We start from the raw sequence: 22,203 nt of genomic DNA, 5'->3' as shown, positions 1-22,203 counted from the left end.
ATTGATGTTGGTTTATGCCTATGTGACCTGTTGACTGTGAAGCACTTTGGTGCAAATACTCTTTGCTTTTAAGGTGCTATATAAATAAATTAAACTTAAACTTAAACTTAAACATATAACTGATACCCATGCCAATATCATCAGTGTCTGTCGATTGCATGATAATCATGCATACAGGCTGTTCCTGATGTTTTTATTTTTAACATAATTGTGGAAACTAAACAATTTTGAGGAAATTGTCTAAATAACCAACAATTTGGCAATCCCCCTGTGGTACCTCAGCGGACCCCCTAGGGATCACGGACCACCTGTTGAAGACCTCTGCTATAGATAATTGGCCTTTCTTTTTGGATTTATTTATATTCACCAATCTATCAATACAACACCAATATTACATCCTCAGTCTGACTCTTGTATTTCTTTAACGATGTTGACAACTCTTCCTGTCTCCAGGGTTTGATGCATTATAGTCGTTGTGGGTTCAGTTGCGTTTGTGAACTCACTTCTTTCACAGCTCGGTATGTCTCCGCTCCAGGTGAGGTCCCACTGACACATGAGCAGCTCCGCCCCCGCCACCTGGTAACCGGGGTAACACTGGTAGGTGACCACGGTGCCCTGGACCAGCTCGGGGTGGGACGTACTCTTCCACCCGTTAGCGATCTCTGGCAGCTCGGGGCAGGTGTCGTTACGAGCCACTTCTGCAGGAGCGAGAGGGGAAATTCATTTAATATAATAAAATATATCTATCACCGTCAAGATAACAAAATCCCCAATCATTCATGCTCCTCATGATCCCATTACCGCAGATATTTATAGAGAGATTTATAGATTATAACTAGGGTCACGCTTACATGTGTAAAGTCTAGAGCCACCTGGTGGATAAATAGTGCAACTGCAGCAGTAGTTTCTTTTTTCTATGCATTGTATTAGCTTCAGCAAAATAACCTTAAAGGGATAATTCAACATTTTGGCAAATTGGCCCATTGCCATAATCCCTATAGTCATAGTAGTAGGTTCATTACCTTTAATTGTTGCTGCAAGCTATTTTTAGAACGGCGGAGCAGAGCCGCGAGCTGCTCAGAGCTACGCTACGGAGGCTAATGGGATTTCTTGGTTTGCCTCATCAAACTCATCAAATACATAATCCAACAACTCCAAAACGCTCTGGTGGACAAGTTGTGACCTGCACATTCACCACGCTATGAGATAATAACACAACATTACAGACAAGAGTTGTTTTAGACGTAAATTCATGCAAAACCGCTGATGCGCGATTCTTTCGGGGGCAGTTTTTCATCAAGCAGTCTCTGCATTAACCTCTGTTGGATTGTGTATTTGATGAGTTGGATGAGGGAAACCAAGAAATCCCGTTAGCCTCCGTAGCGTAGCTCTGAACAGCTCACAGCTCTGCTCCGCCGTTCTAAAAATAGCTTGCACCGACAATTAAAGGTAATGAACCTACTGCTATGACTATAGGGATTATGGCAATGGGCCAATTTGCCAAAATGTTGAACTATCCCTTTAAATGATGGCACTAGTAACATAATATTATGGACTTAAAGTAGCAGTTAAAGTTGTTAAAGAGATGCTAGTTAGCTTTAGCTAGGCTCCTGTATTATAGACACTTTGGGAAACATCCACAATAGATCTACAGAAGCACAGCATCCATTACAGCTGAACGGTGACAAATGTCCTTTCTAGTTCTCAGGTCATTCATGTTTTGGTTTGTACTTTGTTAAAAATTGCTCCTAAATTTCCTGACAGTCTCCTTGAAGCAGCCCTGGTCCACAGGGACGTTATCTCTGCTGCATGGTTCCTGGACACACAGCTGCAGGTTTGGATTTTGTGTTTACAAGTCTAATTTGGACAAACACAGCAAAGTAATTGCGCCCGGGCTCGACTCTCCAACACCGTCCCACCGAGCGCTGGTGTGTTTACATTCGGCCGATGAGATTCATGAGGAGACAGTAATAAAAGCTTCCCTCCCGTCGTCCCTCTTTGTAGATCATCTGTATTCTGTGGCCGCTCCTTCCCTCTGAATTCATTAGCTTTAATCAGATATAGTGAGGAGGCTGCGGCCGAGTGCTGCACCGAGGGGAGGCCTTGACAACCTGGGACCGGGGACTATTGTCCAGGGATCAGAGTCCAGAGACCAGAGACCACAGACCAGAAAAGTGGAGGGACATTCAAATTTGTGACCTTAAGGGGATAGTTCACCCAAAATTGAAATTTCACTCATTATCTACTCACCCTCGTGTCGACTAAGGGCTGGGAGAAGTTTCAGAGTCTTCCGTGGCTTCTCTGAGTTACAGGGGGTCTCGGCGTAGCAGTGCATGTCCATATAACGGTTGCAAATGGATACCAACTGTCTTCGTAACAAAAAGACACACCAAAAAACATCCAAATACCTCCATGCTGCTCGTATGTAATGTCCGTCTTGTATTGAAGCCCCGAAACGCGAAAATGTCCCGAAAAAAATTAAATAAGTCTATATTTCAAACTTGTTTGTAGCGGAAGCTCCTCTTCCCAGTTCGTCCAAATTTGACGAACCGGGAAGAGGAGCTTTGAGAAGCTTCCGCTACAAAACAAGCATGAAATATAGACTTGTTTAATTTTTTTTGGGACAATTTCGCATTTCGGGGCTTCAATACAAGAGGGACATTACATACGAGCAGCATGGAGGTATTTGGATGTTTTTTGGTGTGTCTTTTTGTTACGAAGACAGTTGGTATCCATTTGCAACCGTTATATGGACATGCACTGCTACGCCGAGACCCCCTGTAACTCAGAGAAGCCACGGAGGACTCTGAAACTTCTCCCAGCCCTTAGTCGACACGAGGGTGAGTAGATAACGAGTGAAATTTCAATTTTGGGTGAACTATCCCTTTAAATATCAGTTTATGTCCAAACAAAATCTTCATCTGGCTCAGTCAGCGTAAGAGACTGAACACCTATCTGTTGTGGGTTGGTGCTTCAACCTGTGGCTGATCAATACTCTGTTCTTCTTGGATCCTGCATTACAAACCATTACAACAACTAATAGCTGCAGAGTGTCAGATAATCTGCACAGCACCCTGTTATTACTCCTCTGTATTATAAACTTTCACTTTTCTCTCTGATCCAGCCTCAAATTGCTTCATAATTGTTAGAATTAGTCGACTCTGCAGTTCTGAGGCATTTCAGTGACATTTCCTGATGCTCTCTGACTTATAAAGCACTGAAATATTACAATTCTAACTACATCTAATGTTGATGTTTTGACAGAATCTGCCCAGTGACGACCAGACTAACGCTTCGTGGTCACAGAGCATAAATATGGTCACAGTTAAGGCAAATTACGGTCATCAGACAAATATTGTAGTACACTTAATAAAAAAACACTAACATTAGTTGATGGTTTGTGGTGCAATATTAACTCCAGTCAACTGCATGAAAGCCAGGAAGGATGCATGACTTCCTGTATTGACACTGGATATAAATCATGTTGAATTGTTCAATATGGACATAACTACGATATGACACCATATCATACGATTCAAAATGATACCATACCATACCATACCATACCATACCATATCATAACATACCATACCATACCATACGCTTCAATACGATACGATACGATATATGATATGATACGATACGATACAATGATATACGATGTGATTCAAAATGCTACGATGCAATACAATACGATACAATACAAAACGATATGATACCATACCATACGATTCAAAATGATACGATACGATATGATACGATACAATACGATACAATACGATACGATACGATACGTACGAAGTTTACGCAGTAGCCTCTACATAAACAAAATTATGTATATTAGCATTACATCAATCAATGGACTTCCTGAACTTCTCGGGTTGACAAGTTGGATGGTCGTGGTTGAACTTCGCAACCTTTTCTTTCCTTCACGATCACTTCTAATGAGTCTGGGGGTCTAGTCAATAACTCCCAGGGACAGGACTATGACGTAGGGGATGTAAACTGTTGGTGTTGGTATAAAACTGCCAACAGTGTGATTCCCTCTACACTATGGAAAACAACAACCACCAGTTTTACTTTACACTATTTTGCAGCATAACCGCCAATGATCCTGAGTTTAGAGATGGTTGTGATTGGTTTTAGAAATACAAACATGCTTGTTATGTTTTCCCCGCTCCGCTTGAATGGGAATGGCTGCAAACTACAGTAAACACGATAGATGCTGTAGGTCAGACTCCAGTGTCACTATATGGTCAGTGCCGCCCTTACTTACTGGGAGAAAAATGTCAAGAACTATTCGTACCGATCCAAACTCCTCCTCTGTGATTTTTCACTCAGCTCTGGTTTGACTCACCGAAGAAGCGGACGATGAAGCCGTTGTTGTAGCCGTAGATGTTGGTGGCGGGGTCGGACTGGAACTGGATGGTGACGTCGGCGGTGGAGGTGTAGAGCTTGAAGTGTGGCTTGGACCCTCCGTACTGACCCAACACTTTGGCGTTCAGGTCGTCCCCGTCATAAAAGGTCACCAGGTCGTTCTTACCGATGTTCAGCCTGAAACAGGAGAAACAGTTGGTTTAAAATCTGGAGTCCAGCTTTTTCCTTTTGGGTTTTTAATGTGTGTAAAAAAAAAAAGAAGGAAGGAAGGAAAAAGAAACACTCTGCTCTCACTGACCTCACACACTCATACCGAACTCTTTTGCCCATGAGACAAATCAGACAGAGCGGGATGTTAATGGTACAGCTCGCTGCATTTTAACAGTAATTGCACAAAGACATCCACGACAACCGCAGGTCAAACCAAGGTCAGAGAAACTCTTACATCATTCATGACAGGCAGCGAGGCTCCTGCTGCCTGAACATTGTCAGGATAATAATGTGACTATCGACCAGGTGAGATCTTATGGTTCACATCATTTTATACAGAAGGAAATAAACCGTGTTTGTCCTCCTTCTTTTATCCTTTTACATATTTTTCTATCCATTAAAACCAGCGGTCATGAAAACGATTTGCCCCGAACCTTTGCTGCAGAGATTAAGTACAGATATTATATAACATAATAATGATTATGGATCTTCAGCTGTATGAGGTTAGTAAGAAAAACCTCCTACAGCTTTACAAAAACCTTCAGTTCAACAGAAATTAGCATAAAACACATTTTTAACCCACAGTATGTGCTCATCATTAACAATCATCACAACCTTCCTGCATAACAAATACTTTTACTTTTCACTTTTAGTTCCCCTGCAGAGCCTCAGAGGACTCCACGCAACTGTACTGACTATAATAAGTAAACTAATCTTCATTTGTGAAATCAGTGGAGCGGCACCTTTACAACGAAATTTGTTCAATGAGATTTTTTTTTTTCGGAGAGTTGTTTAAGCCTCGTTCTCTTTCCCAAGTTCATGTCTCCAAAATCTGACTCACACAAGAGTTCAGTTAAATGTTAAATCATCATAAAAAACAAGCACCAGCATGAAACGATGGCCAAGTCCTGATGTATCATAACATGGGACTGATGTAACTTTGAGTTGAAGCATGAAGCTTTAAATTGAATTGAAGTTTTCAATCAAATTACTAATGATAAACAGTTGATTGTTAAAGGGATAGTTCAACATTTTGGCAAATTGGCCCATTGCCATAATCCCTATAGTTTTAGCAGTAGGTTCGTTACTTTTAATTGTCGGTGCAAGCTATTTTTAGAACGGCGGAGCAGAGCGGTGAGCTGCTCAGAGCTACGCTACCGAGGCTCATGGGATTTCTTGGTTTCCCTCATCAAACTCATCAAATACACAATCCAACAACTCCACAACGCTCTGGTGGACAAGTTGTGACCTTCACCACGCTATGAGATAATAACAGAACGTTACCAGACAGAGTTGTTTTAGAGGGAAATGCAGCCGGAACTACTTTCCAGACACGGCTGCTGGGCGGAGGGATTTCAAAAGGGAAAGTACAGTAGTTCTGATTATTTGCTTCATGTGTCGTAATGTTACATGATTCTCTCATAGTGTGGCGAATGTGCAGGTCACAACTTGTCCACCAGAGCGTTGTGGAGTTGTTGGATTGTGTATTTGATGAGTTTGATGAGGGAAACCAAGAAATCCCTTGAGCCTCCATAGCGTAGCTCTGAGCAGCTCGCGGCTCTGCTCCACCGTTCTAAAAACAGCTTGCACCGACAATTAAAGGTAACGAAACCTACTGCTATGACTATAGGGATTATGGCAATGGGCCAATTTGCCAAAATGTTGAACTATCCCTTTAAAAGTTGCCTTTAAGTAGTTTGCCTATCACAAACAGAGCAATGTGTGGAGGCTTTTATAATCAGAGACACTAATCAATTTAAATCTCTTTTGATTGATTTGGGCACAGTGGGTGCATGTGTTGTGCACTTTTGTCTACACTATTTTTATACATGTCTTGTTATATATAATGTGTTTTTGTCATTTATACGTAATGTAATCAGGACGAGATCCTGCTCTCAATGGCCTTCTCTGTTTGAATAAAGGGTTATATAAAAGCTAGAATAAATAAAACAGGACATGAGCAATAAACACTGAGCAGCTTTGGTGAAAAGATGTGATTATAAAAAATATATATATATAAAAAATGTTTTTAAATGAGACGGATGTTTCAGCTCAGCCCTGAATGATTGACCTTTTTAATGATCTTTCAAGTGAGCTGTGAGTTAAAGCTGCACAAGCACAAACTCCCCCGGTCACAGTTTAATTGTTGTGTCGTCGTGTGGTTATGCGTCTGCGGCCTGTGGAGCTGTAACTCTGCTCCGAGCCGTCACCTGAGTCTGAGCCGAGAGCAGATGCAACGTGGAGGAGGGAACCGGCTCAGCCAGAATAAAGCGGTGACGCGCTCTTTGCTGTTGCTAATTAATCACCAGCGGCTCCTGATAAAACTCATTAGCCGGCCTGAGATTGAGCCATTAATCACTATGGGAATGCTGGAAAATCAAAAGGTCCAACTGACACGGAGCGAATCGACATCTGGAGACGCCTGATGACATGAAATGTTTATATTCATAATTTTTCTTTTATTTGTTGTTTTTCTTTTTTTGTCTTTTGCCAAAAAAACTGTGAAAAAAATCAGACAAGTGTGTTTGTCTTTCCACAGGCGGGAACATTTGTCTTCAGTCGGCTGTACACACACACACAAACACACACAGTCGTATTCATACATTTATAAGGACTCTGACTATAACCTAACACACGTGAATCAGGCCCAGACTGTTTTATCCCCCTCAGTCTTTCCTCAGGTGGACCCAGCAGGTTGGACATAATCAACGTGTTCTTTAACCAGAGGTTGTTTGTCTCTAAACCTCTAGTCTGACCTGACGGAAGTGTGTTTCTGCGATTAGCCCTCTGATTGGCCGGAACGAGCCACCCGGCGGAAGTCCCGCCTTCCTGTCGCAGTTTTTTCACTGCAAAAACTCAAAATCTTTCCAAGAATATTTGTCTTATTTCTTGTCAAAATGTCTCATTTCTAGTCAAAATTAATCTCATTATACTTAAAATAAGACTCATCGCCTAAAAATTAACTTGTTTTTAAATAATTTTCACGTGTTTTAAACAAATTTTCACTTGAAATAAGTATAAAAATCTGCTCCACTATCAGATTTTTCTCCTTATTTCAAGTGAAAATAAGCTTGAAAGAAGTAAAAAGTGTCTAAAAACAAGCTACTTTTGATGCGATGAGTCTTATTTTAAGTATTATTAGATTTGTTTTGACTAGAAATAACATTTTTACTAGAAATAAGACAAATATTCTTGGTAAGATTTTGAATTTTTGTGGAAACATCAGCAGGAACCATGGATATTTCAATATGACTGTAAAGATATTCAAAGCTATGTTTAGACCACTTGCTGTCCAAGAAGGATGTTCTGGCTTGTTTGCCGACTGGCTACGGCAAAAGTTTTATCTATCAAGCTTGGCTCATTGCCATTAGTGAGCTAATGAGGCTAATGCCATACCCCACCAGCAATATTTTGCAAGATTACCGTTATGGCAAAAAATGATTGGTTGAAAGAAATCCAACCACCTGGGGCGCTTTTGTCTCCGATCGCAGAATCACAGGCCGACCAGCCAGACCTTTCTTCACTGGAGGAGGGTCTGGCGAGCGAGACAAGTATCCACAAGTTTCTGAACATCATCTATGGTCAAAACCAGAAGCCGGTTTTGCATTTCCGGTGGAATTGTACGTTTACGTTTCCATGGCTTTCAGTCGTTCCATGGTTTTCAGTCGTTGTCATAGTTGCGGTAAACTACTTTAATGTGAATCCGGAGCCTTAGGGTGTATTCACACCTGCAGTGTTAGTGCGCACTAAATCTGGTGCGCACTAAATTTGGTCCAGTTTGGGTTGGTGTGAAAGCACATCGCACTCTAATGCGCACCAAAACTAGTGCGGCCTGAGGAGGTGGTCTCGGTTCGGCTCCAGCCGAACTCTGGTGCGCACTAGTTTAGGTGTGAAAGCAACCGCACTCTGGTGCGAGCCTACTGCCAGGCGAACTCAACAAGTTTGAGCTAAAAGGGCTCCCGTAGTCACTGACAACGGGTTAACGCAGCGGGGAGACCGCCCGGTGCTCCGGTGCTGCGGAGCTCTGTCCCCACAAACGAAGCAGCAGCAGCGGGGCAGCCGGTCGGTGCGTGTCCGCTGAGTCGCTCAGACACCGGACAGGTCGGCGGGTCTGTCCCTCGGGTCCGCGGAGCAGCTGGTTACCGAGCTGCAGCAGCAGAGGTCCGCCGTGTTTAACGTTTAACTGGGAACTAACGGGACCGAGCTGGGTGAACGCAACCGGAAACCAGCCGGAAGTACCAAACAGAGTTATACATGCAAACAATATAGAAATAAATGACCAGAGCTACTAACAACCGGCCCTACTGGAGTCTCCATCATGAAAGTTTTATCAATCAGCGCGTCCAGATTCCAACCGGTAGTCATGGAGACGTGACGTTCTCCAAGTTTGGTCCCGAGTGACAAAAAGCAGGTGTGAACGCAACCGCACTAACTGAAAAATGAAACAATGTATCATTTTAACATTTGGTGCGCACCAGGGTGCGCACTAAACAGGTGTGAATACACCCTTAGTCCTGTTGTTTCTATTTTGTAATGTATTTTATCTCTGTTGCTGTGTGATTTCTGTGTGTCTAATTGTTGCAACTTTTCTATGCTGCTGTCTTGGCCAGGATTCCCTTGAAATAGAGGTCATTGTGTCTCAACGGGACCGACCTGGTTAAATAAAGGCAAAATAAAAAATAAAAATAAAAAAAACGCATGGATCTATTAACGCCGGCTTTTAACACGGATGTCAATTTATGTGATATCCATTGTTAAGAGCTGGTGTGAGGATCCATGCGTTTCACAGATTTTAATTGAAAAAAAAAAAAATCCATGCATTTACCGCGACTACCGAAACCATGGAAACGTAAGCATAAAATTCCACCGGAAGAGCAAAATCGGCTTACGTTTTCGACGTTCAGAAAAAGATGGATAGTATGTAAAGATTTTCAAATCAAATCAAATAGATGTGGTCTGATGAGGGCGCTGTAACAACACTATGAACATAATTTCTGTCATTCTCACTATGGCCACTAGATGTCGCCTAGCAGCAGAATTTAACTATGAGCTGCTGCACAGACGACTCATTTGTACGAACAGTTTTGAAATAGACATTTTTCCTTTTAGAGTCAAACTGTGGTTTTTGTTCTGACAAAGTGCTGAGATTTGTTTTGTTTTTATGTTTTTATTCTAAACCTGAGTCGAACACAAACGTCCTCTATAATTTCCAAAATGCACCAAAGTGCAGCCCTGTCACCACTTCACTTCAGCCGAGCCAAACATCCAGCAGGGAGCTCATTCCCTCGGTTGTGTTCAGTATTTCTTTTTTTTTTTTTTTTCCATTAAACCCGTCTGTTGGTGGTTTTAATGTGTTGATTTCACACCATCAGGCAGCAGCTACAGGAGGTTATTATTTAAATTCCTTCTCACCCTCAGACAATTTCCTTTTAGATTATCCTTTAAAAACATCTCATCTCATTTCCAGCTCTGATTAAAAATATTCCCACCTCATAATTTCAGGTATATTAGAAAATCAAACGGATAAACTCTAGCTGTAAAATCTAACCTTGAAACATCTTGAACATGATGCGAGACCTGATAAACAGTAAAACATTCACGGCGTCCTCGCGGCGCTGTGGGTTTATTTGACGGATGAAACCTCTGGAGGACGGGACGACGGGTTGAGAAATATTTTCAGCTGGTGTCAAATTTGCAGTGATTAAGCCAAACAAGGCTTTCTGTGGCTCGGCGGCACATCTGTAGAGAAAAATCAATGGCCGCCTCCGTTCCCTGACACTAATTTGATTTGGTTCAATTTGTAAAAAAGCAGGTTTTGAGTTTGGCCCCCGGCCCCCAGGAGCAGCTGCCAACACATTTCACCTCAGCCGTTCACTTCACGATCCGTTCGTCTCTTCGTCTCTTCCACAGACGGAGATACAGAAGGAAACGGTTTGAACTGAAGATGAAATGAGCTGAAATCTATCACAGTATTGATTCTCAGGCTTTAAACCAATCAGTGATCTCCACTGTTTTCAACCTGAGTCCTGATATTTAACTTGCAAATTGCATCGTCAGCAATAAAGAAATAAAAGTGATTATTCTCAAACACATGGAACAGATTTAACTAAATGAGCCATCACTGGCAGAAGGATTATCATGTATTGATCAGAGCTCTTTCATAGTTGACTGGGCCTGATTGACATTTCCCTCTGTAAGATTTTAGGTCTTTACAACTCACATGTTTATCAGTGTCACCGCTGCATGAAGACAATTTGTATATTTGTGTTTCCTACTGTGATTCTCAGTTTTATACAGTTTATCAATAAACAGAACACTGCATATGAAATAGGATATCAATGAAGTTCCAAACTATGAAGTATATCCAGGTGAACATTTGTCTCTTTGAGGGATTCCCATGGAGATGTTCCCTTTGGGCCAAACTCATGTTTTATGAGGTTACCATGACCAAACTGTAACCAGTCCATCCTTGTGTCCTAGTGACTTAGCCCGGATAAAGTCAGACCAAGTCTCAACCTCATTGGAGACTAAGGCTGTCTTTACACTATATGGTTCAAGTGGCCCAATTCCGATTCTTTTCCACTCAAGTGGCACAGATCGGATCTGTTAAAGGGACAACGAGGAGTTTCTATTCGGTTATAAAAAAGTGTGGATGAATCTCCGCTACCCACACTTGTTAATGGGTCCATTTTCGATAAATATATCGTTCTGTCTCTATCGTTATTTTGTTATTATTAGTGGTGGCGGAGATGCTGGTCGAGCCGACCAGCGTTTTTTACTTTCGGTTTCGCAACGAATCATGAGAATAACGCAGCTGAATCGCCGTTTATGGTCGGAACTACGACGGTATGTGAACCTCTTTGAACCTCTGACTTTAATTCTTGATGAATGAAAACATGAGTCTGTCTTGCGCCGGTCAAAAGAATTTTACGGTGCGCGCAGAGGCTCATAAATGTAGTGTGAAAACGCTTCGCTTTTCCAAAACTCCTTGTTGTCCCTTTAAATGAATGTGTAAATGGAAAAAAAACGTATGGAATCGGATATTGTCAGATCGGATTCAGGCCCCTGTCATATGTGGCCTATACCTGCCAATATGTCTGTAGTCTAAACAGACAGATTTAATCTTGCCTGGCAATGCCTGTCGTACGTTATCAACAGGCATTGATCAAACTCTGTATTTTAACCTATTTATTGCACTCACTACACTTTCTTTCTTTTTTTTGTGTATGCCTGTCATTGATACTGTTGTATATTCTGGTGTGTATGTATGTAATGTATGAACAAGGCAGTTGTTTCTTCCTGCGCTACTTGCCCAAGACAAATTTCGCTTGTGGGACAAATACAGTTTATTTGATTTGATTTAATAATAATATTAATTCCCGTGCCCACACGTTTCGCTGAACCTCAGTAGCCTGTGATTGACAAGTGGTGCTGACCTGGACTCTGTCACTGTTGCATAGCTCTGAGCAGCTCACGGCTCTGCTCCACCGTTCTAAAAATAGCTTGCACCAGCAATTAAAGGTAACAAACCTACTAGGGATTATGGCAATGGGCCAATTTGCCAAAAATGTTGAACTATCCCTTTTATGTTATCATAAGAAAATACAAGTGGCTCACTTTCTCTACCGTCAGCACTTATAAAACCACACACACATTCACAACATGAGGTGGGGGGACGGGTCACCACGCGCACTTAGGAGACAGGAAGTGTCGCTGTACCATTTCATATCATTGCCGCAGCTTGTAATGAGCCATCCAATCATATCAGACGATCTTTGGTGTCGCAAACATGGAATGTGATAATACACACTACTTTGAATGTCCAGCAGGGGGCAGCAGCACAAACTAAACAGGGATCAGGGGGAAACTGAGAAAATCTGCATGTTATGTTGATCTTGACTTTGTTGCTCCACTTATGAAAAACACTGGTTAAAAGTCCTGGGAAATGTAGAAGATCGTCATCAAGAAAAAAAAATCAAAGCGAAAATAAAAACTAGTGTGTGAAGGTATTCATCACCTCAGCCTGACATCATGTGACAGTTTTGAGTGTCTTCTCTGTGTGCTGGATTGTTTCTCTAATAATAATGCAGCTAATTAGCACTTGAGCAGCGAGTGGCATTTGTAAAAAAAAGGCGACGACGCCTCTGATTTCAGTCCAGCGGCGGTCGGTCGGACACTGGTCTGTAATTTGAGCGAGAGAGGCAGCGATTTCACTTCCCTCGCTCTCCCTTTAATCACACCTTTCACTCCCTCCTCTTTCATTTGAAGGCCATCTATAAAAGTCATTTGATACAGCCCGGTGATAATGTCCCTTCTGCCATTACGCAGATGGAGCAGGAGATATGTATATGTGACCGTCGTGTGCATAGGTGTGTGTGTGTGTGTGTGGAGTGTGAGGAACCAATTCCCAGGGACCTTGTTATAGGCCTCATATATCTCTGTACACGGTCTAACCCCCAAGAGCTCGGGGAGAACAGCTGCTGCTGATAAGCTTCATATAAACGCTCAGACACCTGTTAGACATACGCTCCGGCAGCGAGCGAGCTGGCTGGCTTTGTGCTGGATTAGAAGTTTCTCTCCATGGAAATCTCTCTTCTCTGCTCTGCTCAACTCCCATGAGCACCTGGGAAACTGGACCACGGCGACGTGCTGACACCTCAAGTTTAGTTTCACACTTTTAGAAGTGAATCCTCTCACACAAAGACACATACAGACACACAGTGAAAGAAAGCCCCACCAGCAGCTCCTAGAAGCTCAGATGTCTCAGGACTTCTCCCTTCCACCTGCCGACCTCATAAATGAGTCTGGTGGAGGACGAGAACGCAGGTCCAGCACCCAGGTCATGGTGACTGGAAGAATTTACAGTTTTAGGAAGAACGTTAAAGGGATAGTTCAACATTCTGGCAAATTGGCCCATTGCCATAATCCCTACAGTCATAGCAGTAGATTCGTTACCTTTAATTGTCGGTGCAAGCTGTTTTTAGAACGGCGGAGCAGAGCCGTGAGCTGCTCAGAGCTACGCTACGGAGGCTAATGGGATTTCTTGGTTTCCCTCATCAAACTCATCAAATACACAATCCAACAACTCCAAAACGCTCTGGTGGACAAGTTGTGACCTGCACATTCACCACGCTATGAGATAATAACAGAACGATACCAGACAGAGTTGTTTTAGAGGTGAATTCATGTTTTGCATGAATTCAGGGACAGTTTTTAAAAAAAATGTGTTTATTTGGGTGGGACAGTGCACATCAATGTACATATTAAAAACATGTAAATCAAGCAGTCTCTGTATTTCCCTCTAAAACAACTCTGTCTGGTAACGTTCTGTTATTATCTCATAGCGTGGTGAATGTGCAGGTCACAACTTGTCCACCAGAGCGTTGTGGAGTTGTTGGATTGTGTATTTGATGAGTTTGATGAGGGAAACCAAGAAATCCCATGAGCCTCCGTAGCGTAGCTCTGAGCAGCTCGCAGCTCTGCTCCGCCGTTCTAAAAATAGCTTGCATCAACAATTAAAGGTAACGAACCTACTGCTATGACTATATGGCAATGGGCCAATCTGCCAAAATGTTGAACTATCCCTTTAACATTCTAGATATTCATTTTAATTGGATGCAAAAGTATGATGAGCGCAGGAGGAGTCATCAAATGTCTGAATTCGTTTTAAAGGAAGAGAAAATTTGATGTAAAATACTCAAATTACTTTTTTCTCTCTTGACACGAATTTGGTTTATATCAACAGATAAATTAACAATTAACGTGGATACAGGATTAAAGCTTTTTTATTTCATGGGCTAATTAAAGCTCCACATGTTCCTCTTCTCCTGTCTTTTATTTTGAAGTGCTGAACCATAAGAAGATATTAAAAAAAAAACATCACAGTGTCGTTTCACGTATCTAAATTGTAAAACTGTAAACGTCCAGTTAAATTAACGTAAAGAAAGGTAAAAGATTATTTTCACATAAGCTAAAACAGGTTGCGGGACGAGTTTTTTTTTTTTTTTTTTGGTCGTCGTTGTTGTAATGTGTAAATGTTTTCACTGGTACCTTCACCTGCACTAAAATCACCTGCGCTGCCAAATGCACAGCAGCAATTACTTATGTTGACAGACTTCCTTTCAAAAACTGGAGGAAGCCATTAATCAGTGCTTCTCAAAACACAACAGGAGCACAGGTGGTGCTCAGAGAGAGAGAGAGAGAGAAGGAGGGAGAAGGAGGGAGGGAGGGAGGGAGAGAAAGAAAAACAGAGCTTAAGATGCAACCGATGCAAATGAGCCCTCCTTAATTTGCTTGCACACGGTGAATGATTTTCGATGCCTGACTGACTCACGGGGCTGCGACACGGCGGGACGCGTTGTTCGGTGTCTTCACCTTGGCACTGCAATCGCACACAGCAGCCATGACAGGAGTGGGAGGAGGAGGAGGAGGAGGAGGAGGAGGAGGAGGAGGAGGAGGAGGAGGAAGAGGAGGAGGTGTGTGTGGTGTGTATGGGGGGAGGAGGGGGACTCCCAAACGAAACTTCCTGATATAATTAGCTTTCTCTGCTGCACCTAATTAACCTTTGTCTGCGTGGCACTTAGGCGTCGTATTCATTAACAGCTCGTTGTGTTTTCTCTTTCCTCGTGTTTCACCCGTCACGCTGAGGCGGCTCTTCATCATCATCATCATCATCCACACAACTCAACTCGTCCGTGGCTCCAGATGAAGTTTCAGATTAGATTCAGAAGAGGAAAGGTGGGTGTAGTAGTGTAGTAGTGATAAATGTTGTGTTGCCGTGTATGTATAGGCTACGAGGTGAGGAGGTAGGAGGAGGTGGATCTAACTACATGTGCGGAGGGATACGTTACGTACACTTGAATGTCCAGCATGATCCTCTTGTCCTCCTCCACGTGGATCCCCCAGATACAGTCCTGGCCTTTATCGTAGGCTTCGGGCCAGTTAGGAGAGAGCACCACGCCGGCTGAATCAGTGATCTCACCACTGCACACGGCTGGAACACACACACACACACACAGACAGAGAGCAACAGGACTGGGCGTTAAAAATTGCTGATGCGCTTCCCTGGATTGCAGGGTCCAATTCAGAAACACAACGTTTTGATGTCTTACTCTGAGAAACTCTGAGCTGTTGTTTTTTTTCTTCTTTCTTCTACAGTATATAAAAAAAAGCAGAAACCTTCAAATGTTGAAAATAAACAGTCAAAAAGTGATTTAACGATTAAAATGAGCAGCGTCCGATGAAGGTAACAGATGCACAGTTTGTTGTATGAGGTCTTTATGTGTCTTAATGATGATCAGACCTCAAGTGTCACTAATTGTTAGTTAATTAGTTCATTTCTAATGCTTTGTCCCTCCTTCCTGTTTTAGCAAAAGTAGATGCAAACAATAAATTAACCTACAATATGGCTCTTACAAGCTCTTATAAAAAGAAAATAAAGTGTATAGTCTAGGCTACATGTTATCCTTATTAAGAGTTTATTATTTCGTCGACTGTGTTCACAATAAATACAGTCATTGATTTATAAAAAGCTTGTTGCTTTGTCAGCGCTGAGAGCTCAGATCAATAACAACCCTGTAAACATGTAAAGAAGAAAGGTTAAAGGGATTCATTGTCAGTTGAAGTTTACTGTTGGAGGTGATTGTGACATTGAGTTATAACACGTTGCCTGCACGGCACGGCTACATCTACAGGACAGACTGGGCTAGCTGGTTAGCATGCTAACTGAAAGACGTGACAGAGACATCAGTGGTTGTTTCCACGTATGGAGAAATTTGACACTGAACTCACGACATTTCTTAAAAACCGATACGCAAATATCTGTCAATGCTAATGTTAGCTATGTAGCAATAGCAAAACTTACAAACAGCTCCTTTAAAGCAGAAGTAAGCGGAATATTTGTGTTAATATAAGTCTTAAATAGTTATATCTTCCGACAGCAATCACTTATATAGAGTGTTTGGTCCGAAACACGGGTCTATCAGTCACTCTGCTCTTCCGTAAGCCGAGGAGAAAACTTTCCTTGTATCCTACAACCTTTATCCAATGAGGAGAGAGAACGGCATAAAGGGGCGGTCCTCTCTGTGTGTGCAGCCAAGGGATGCGCGTGAATGTGGTGACGTAGGGACGAGGGCGGAGACTGCTAACTCCATCGGCTGACAGGAAGTTAGCCAAAACCACCGGATCGCTTACTTCTGCTTTAAGAAAAACACAATACACACTTTATAGGTATTCTTGCAGGACACCGACAATCTTAGGAGTTTCGCTCCAAGGTGCTGAATTAAAAAAAAAAAAATACAATCTTTTTTAAAGACTGAAGTAATTTGTACAATCAATTTTTTAATCATAGTTCTGACTCTGAGTGGAGTCGAACCAGAGAGCCGAGCTGCACTGGACCTGAAACAGGTGAATGTGAAAAAGACTAATCGATGCTCTTTTACTATTTATGGATTATTTCAAGCCAGTAATTTGTTGCATTTTCACTTGACTGAAACTGCAGCATGAGTTGAACCCCGGTCCTCCCACACTGAATAAAATCATTCTCTGAATTTATGTTTTTTTTTACAGACTGGATAACTCATTGTAAGTGAAGATATATGTGTAATGTTGTATGCATTAAGTCCAGACAAGTCACAGAGATGCACAGACCTCTGCAGGCCGGCTCCGTCTCATTCCACTGGGGGTTGTTGGGGTCCATACATTCGATGGTGACCGACCCCTGCTCCAGCGTGTAGCCGGGGTCGCAGGCGAACTCCACCACGGTGCCCACGGCCCAGCTGCTGTCGCTGCTGGTCAGGTTACCGTACTTCACAAAGGGCTCGTAGCAGTGGCCGGCCGCGAAGGCTGTGGAGAGAAGATGAGAGAGGAAAATAATGGAGGAAATAATGTTACCGCATGCACAATTCAGTTAATTCAACTCTTTACATTGGTGTAATGAAAATGGATTGTATGGGGTTATTTCCTATCTTAATTCAAGAGCATATTATGTTGATTTGAGAGCAGTACTTATTGATTTCACGTTTACATTTTGTGATATTGTCTCTCAACACTCTGCTCTCGCACTCAGATTGGCTCTGCTCGTGCTCAAACTGTGTGTGCTCGCACTCAGTTATATTGGTGCTCGCACAGATTTTTTGTGCATCAACGCTGTCAACCAATAGAAGGCCGGCTAATGTTGACCAATCAAATTATCCGTGCTTCTTTGCGGGTGCGTTCGCTGTACTTCAAGGAGCTTCGCATATGGGTGGGCAACTGAGTGCGAGCACACGGTTTGAGCACGAGCAGAGCAAATTTGAGTGCGAGAGCAGAGTTTGGAGAGACAATATCACAAAATGTGAATGTGAAATCAATAAATAATGCTGTCAAATTAACATAATATGCTATTGAATTAAGGTAGGAAATAAACCCCATAGGATTGGAGATATTAGAGGTTCTGGTGAATGATGCTGGTCGATTCACACACTGAACTATCCTCAAAAGTTTGGACAGATTGAGTTTCATTTTGGTAAAGACACTTTAGGTATTGAGACAAGCTATTTCAAAGCTTCGATCTGATATTGAAACCTCTCCAAACTCCTGGTCAGGAGACGCCTTGGTCCAAAAACTGTGTGTTTCCAGGTTGACCTCTGCTCAATGGAGAGTGAGGAATAAAGTGGCCTCTGCCTGATGGGCGTTGCTCACTCTCTCTACACATCCTGTGGGTTAAAGGTCTGCCGAGGAACCTCCACCAGCATCTGCTCCATCTCACCATGATGGCTCAGATCTGATGGTATAACCTCAAAGCCGACCATCGATCACAGTGTCTGGGAAACACCTGCTTGAAACGTGTAACGGCCAATCAATGGCTGATGGGGAAGTCCAACTACAAAACCAACAACTGGGTTCAAATCAGGTCGACCGTCTCTCAGGTTTCATCTGAACGTTGAAGAACTACAGAAACTCTGGGTCATATACGTTCAGGGACTCTTAATGCAATAAAACCGATGCATAATCAATGAATTCCAAATTCTGTGTGATGTGCATGTACTTCTGAGGGTGAGGCAGAAAGACACCAGAGAGAAAGAAGCAGTGGGGAGCAGCTAAACGAGCGCTCATGGCCTGATGTTATCTCCTCACCACCAGCGTGGGAATGGTTTATAAGGATAAAGTAGCGACTATCAAATCTGTTGGAGACAAGCTGAACAGCATTACGTCCTGTTAATGGCCGTAATGAGGTCCGCTGGAATTATGCATGGCTGCTCCCTTTGGACTTAATCCCATTTGTAGCAGTGAAGCGGCCGCCTAAGCAGATTACACTGATTGTATTTCCAAGTGGTCCTCGTGGACCGGAGACAAGCTGCTTATCTGATGGCGAGAGCTGAGACAAATGCGAGGACGAAGGATAAGAGAAGCTCACTGATATCTCACCTTGACGCCGTCGCTTGAAACTCACCATAAAAAAAAAAGAAAAGAAAACATCATATGGATTCTGAGGCTGAAAATTAATATTGCGCACCTGAAAGATTTGCCCTTGATTCCTGTTTTCTCCGGCGCCGTTAAATTGCTGCAGAGGCAACTAACGTAAAAGAAAAATCAATAAAGAGAGGGGCCGTTCAACAGTTAAGGAAGCATTTAACTGCACCCAATAATGTGTTTATTGCCAAGATTATTGCCAGCAATGAAGGCAGTAATGAAAGTGAAACATTTCTTTTGATTATCCAGACGGTGTGTTTTAGTAATGGGGCTTTTGTTCTGACAAAATGTTTTTTTTTCCTCTGCGGCGTCTAAACTAACGGTTTATAGTGAATTGTGTTTCATGGCGTCGCTCTCACTCTGTCACACTCGTCCTCTCTCCTCGGCTTCGTCCAGCATCCTCCCTTTGGACCAAATTAGGATTTTAAGCAATGCCCATGGCGACGCTCCAGGGAATGAGGCTGCTGTCAGTGGGCCAGTCTGTTGTTGTCGTTGTGTTGGACCGTCCCTTTTGGTTCAGACTGAAATATCTCCACAACTGTTTCCTGGTCCTGAGAGAATAAACTCCTCCATTTGATCGACTTTTGTGTCACTCCTTTAAAAATCTCCTGACAACTATTGGATGGATTATTGTGCTAGTGACTTTTCCCACTAATGCCACTTCTACATTGACATTTCAACAAAGCAGTAAGATGGATGGTTGTGAAACAAATTTACTACACACCGTCCTGCACCTGTCAGAGTGACATTTAAAGCTAATTAACAAGTAGGTAAAAATGTGAAACTTTATAACGTACTACCAGGGCCGTTTTATTATTGCTCTACCTTTTGTAATAATTAACATATCTGTAAAGTTCTTGGAGAAATTTATTGGACTGTTTTTCAGTCACATGATAAACTAACTGAAAGCTTCTTACCAGTTCTCTGATCTTGCAACTTAATCTGAGTCTTAATTCACACTAAATGAGACTCAAAGGAATATTTGCAGACACTTCTCCTGGTGCTTTTGGACAGATTTCTGGTTCCATCTGCTGCCTATTATGATTTAAATGATGTTCTGCTCTCGACAAAAATCACAGGAGATAAAAGCAGAAAGTTCCTGTTGCATGTCTGCTCTGATGTGTGTGTTAATATGTAAATGCTGTGAGCTGTTCCCGTGTCCTTTGACATGTAGAGAGGTCTTAATCATGGGACTAATATGGATGTAAACACAGTTTATGACCCTGTAAAATCTCACTAAGATCAATTCAAACAGTAAAGTCTTGACTTTCAGGTATAACAGCAGGTCTGTATGATATTTAATTTTCATGCAGCAGAATCCTATACAAACGTCATGTATAGTGTGAATATTCAATTAGGGATGTAACAGTGGCTCCCTTAGGGTGAAGTGGGTGGTCAGGGTTAAAGCCGTAATTGTGGTTGACAGCTCTGTGGTTGAAACTGACCTTTAAAATGGGATGATTTTATGGAGGCAAAGGACGCTCTAAGATTATAAGGAATAATTGTGACACTTCACAACTGTTACAAATGTAGTGTGGAAATGTTAAAGGTCCCATATGTTACACTTCTTGTGTTTTATCTCAAGTTTTTAATCAATGAGAAGATCTAAAATAAAAAAATAAAAAAACCTCTCTCAGCTTCTCTCTGGAGCTCTAGCAACAACAGTTCAATGTCAGCCAATCAGAAGAGAGGAGGCTCTGAGCCTGATTGGCTGACTGTTTTCTGAGTGATCCAATAAGAATGGAGCAGATTTCAGGTAAAATCAGTCAGAGAAACCAAATCCTCCCAAAGTGTTGGATGGATGGGTCCAGGAGGGAGGGGCTTGGGAAAAGCTTTGTTGTGACATCACAAAGTCACAGGAAGTCTCGTTTTAAGGCTCAGTTCTTTTACACTGTATAGAGCTTTAATACAAACATCCAGCATTTACATTGTATTATTGATTAAAAACCACTTGTCCTGTATCTTAACCTTAAGCCTAAAGAAAAAACACAATTTTCTATTTAAATTTGAGATAAAACTCAAATTATTTTGCCGCTTTTCTTTGCTTTCCATTTAACCAAATTTTGAGATAATGGGAAATTAAAAACACTTTATTTAGAGTGCAGGTTTAAACACAACAGCATCATTTAATGTTGTTCATAATAACTCTTCCAACCATCATCAAACAAAACCCAAGGTTTCTAATTAATTTTCTAACATTAGACCATTTTATTTATAATAAATCGAAGAGCTCCATTCACACATCTATAGAAAGTCTCCTTTCATTAGGGCAGCGGTTTCACCTTTCAGAAACCTGAAAGGTTTTCTTCAGGCCACGTCTTCATACTCCTCTCACCTCATTTTTTCTTTCCACCATCTGAAAGGAGCCTTTCACTGCTTTCACACAGTCCAGTGGTGCAGCACTCGCATCGGCCTTGATTACATGAATTTCATCATCACTAGAATTCCTGACCTCCATTCACCAGTCGGCATCTGAGGCTTTCATGCTGCACCCTGCTGAAGGTCTTTGTTAATTATATCTCTAAATCGATAATCAGCGCAGATTCACAGCAGGTCAAAGTTTCTCACTGATGCTAACTCGGCCTCGGCCTCTGGGAGCTGCTGAGCTCACATCTCTCCGTGCTGAATGTGTTTTCTGCAGCGTTTTCCTCCGTGTTTGGCTCTAAATCTTACCTTGGTACCTGATGGCGACGCCGGTGGACGTGCCCGAAGCGTCGGTCGTCAGCTCGATGAAGAGGTGCCTGGACGAGCTGAGTAAACCCTCATTAGGCAGATACTCCACCTCGTATGAGTCATACAGAGCTGCTGCGTCGATGCTGTTTCCATTCTTGATCAGCAGCCTGCAAGATAGAAACAGAGTGAACCATCAGATTCCTGTCACTCTGTCTCTGTCTCCTGTCGTCCTCCACCCGTCCACCAGATGTCCCCAGGCTGTCCACATTTACATATTTTGATGGTTTCTCCCTTTCATTTGTCTTTTTAACACTCCTGTTGTCCTCCTGGGTCAAGGAAGGAAGGATGAAGGGTAGGAAGGAAGGATGAAGGGAAAGAAGGAAGGAAGGACAAAGGGAATGGGAGGAAAGAAGGAAGGGAAAAATGAAGAAAAGATAGATGGAGGGAGGGAACAGATTGGGTCAAAAAGGAAGGAAGAAGTAAGGACAAAGG

At 42.3% G+C, this 22,203-nt stretch overlaps 1 protein-coding gene across 1 annotated transcript in view; it reads right to left on the bottom strand.

The window, feature by feature from the left end:
• Nucleotides 1-22,203, bottom strand: part of sez6b (seizure related 6 homolog b) — a gene marked incomplete at its 3' end in the record, with an annotated part of 127,785 nt that overhangs the window by 16,276 nt on the left and 89,306 nt on the right. Inside the window, exons 6-10 of the mRNA XM_083984894.1 lie at nucleotides 21,712-21,878; nucleotides 17,236-17,430; nucleotides 15,442-15,580; nucleotides 4,358-4,554; nucleotides 504-698 (exon numbers count right to left, since the gene is read on the bottom strand). Of these exons, the coding sequence (XP_083841020.1) occupies nucleotides 504-698; nucleotides 4,358-4,554; nucleotides 15,442-15,580; nucleotides 17,236-17,430; nucleotides 21,712-21,878 (893 nt within the window). The remainder of the gene's footprint in view (nucleotides 1-503; nucleotides 699-4,357; nucleotides 4,555-15,441; nucleotides 15,581-17,235; nucleotides 17,431-21,711; nucleotides 21,879-22,203) is intronic.

The sequence above is a fragment of the Trachurus trachurus genome (assembly GCF_905171665.1).
Source record: "Trachurus trachurus genome assembly, chromosome: 13".
Taxonomy (NCBI): domain Eukaryota; kingdom Metazoa; phylum Chordata; class Actinopteri; order Carangiformes; family Carangidae; genus Trachurus; species Trachurus trachurus.
This window is presented reverse-complemented; position numbering and strand designations above follow the sequence as displayed.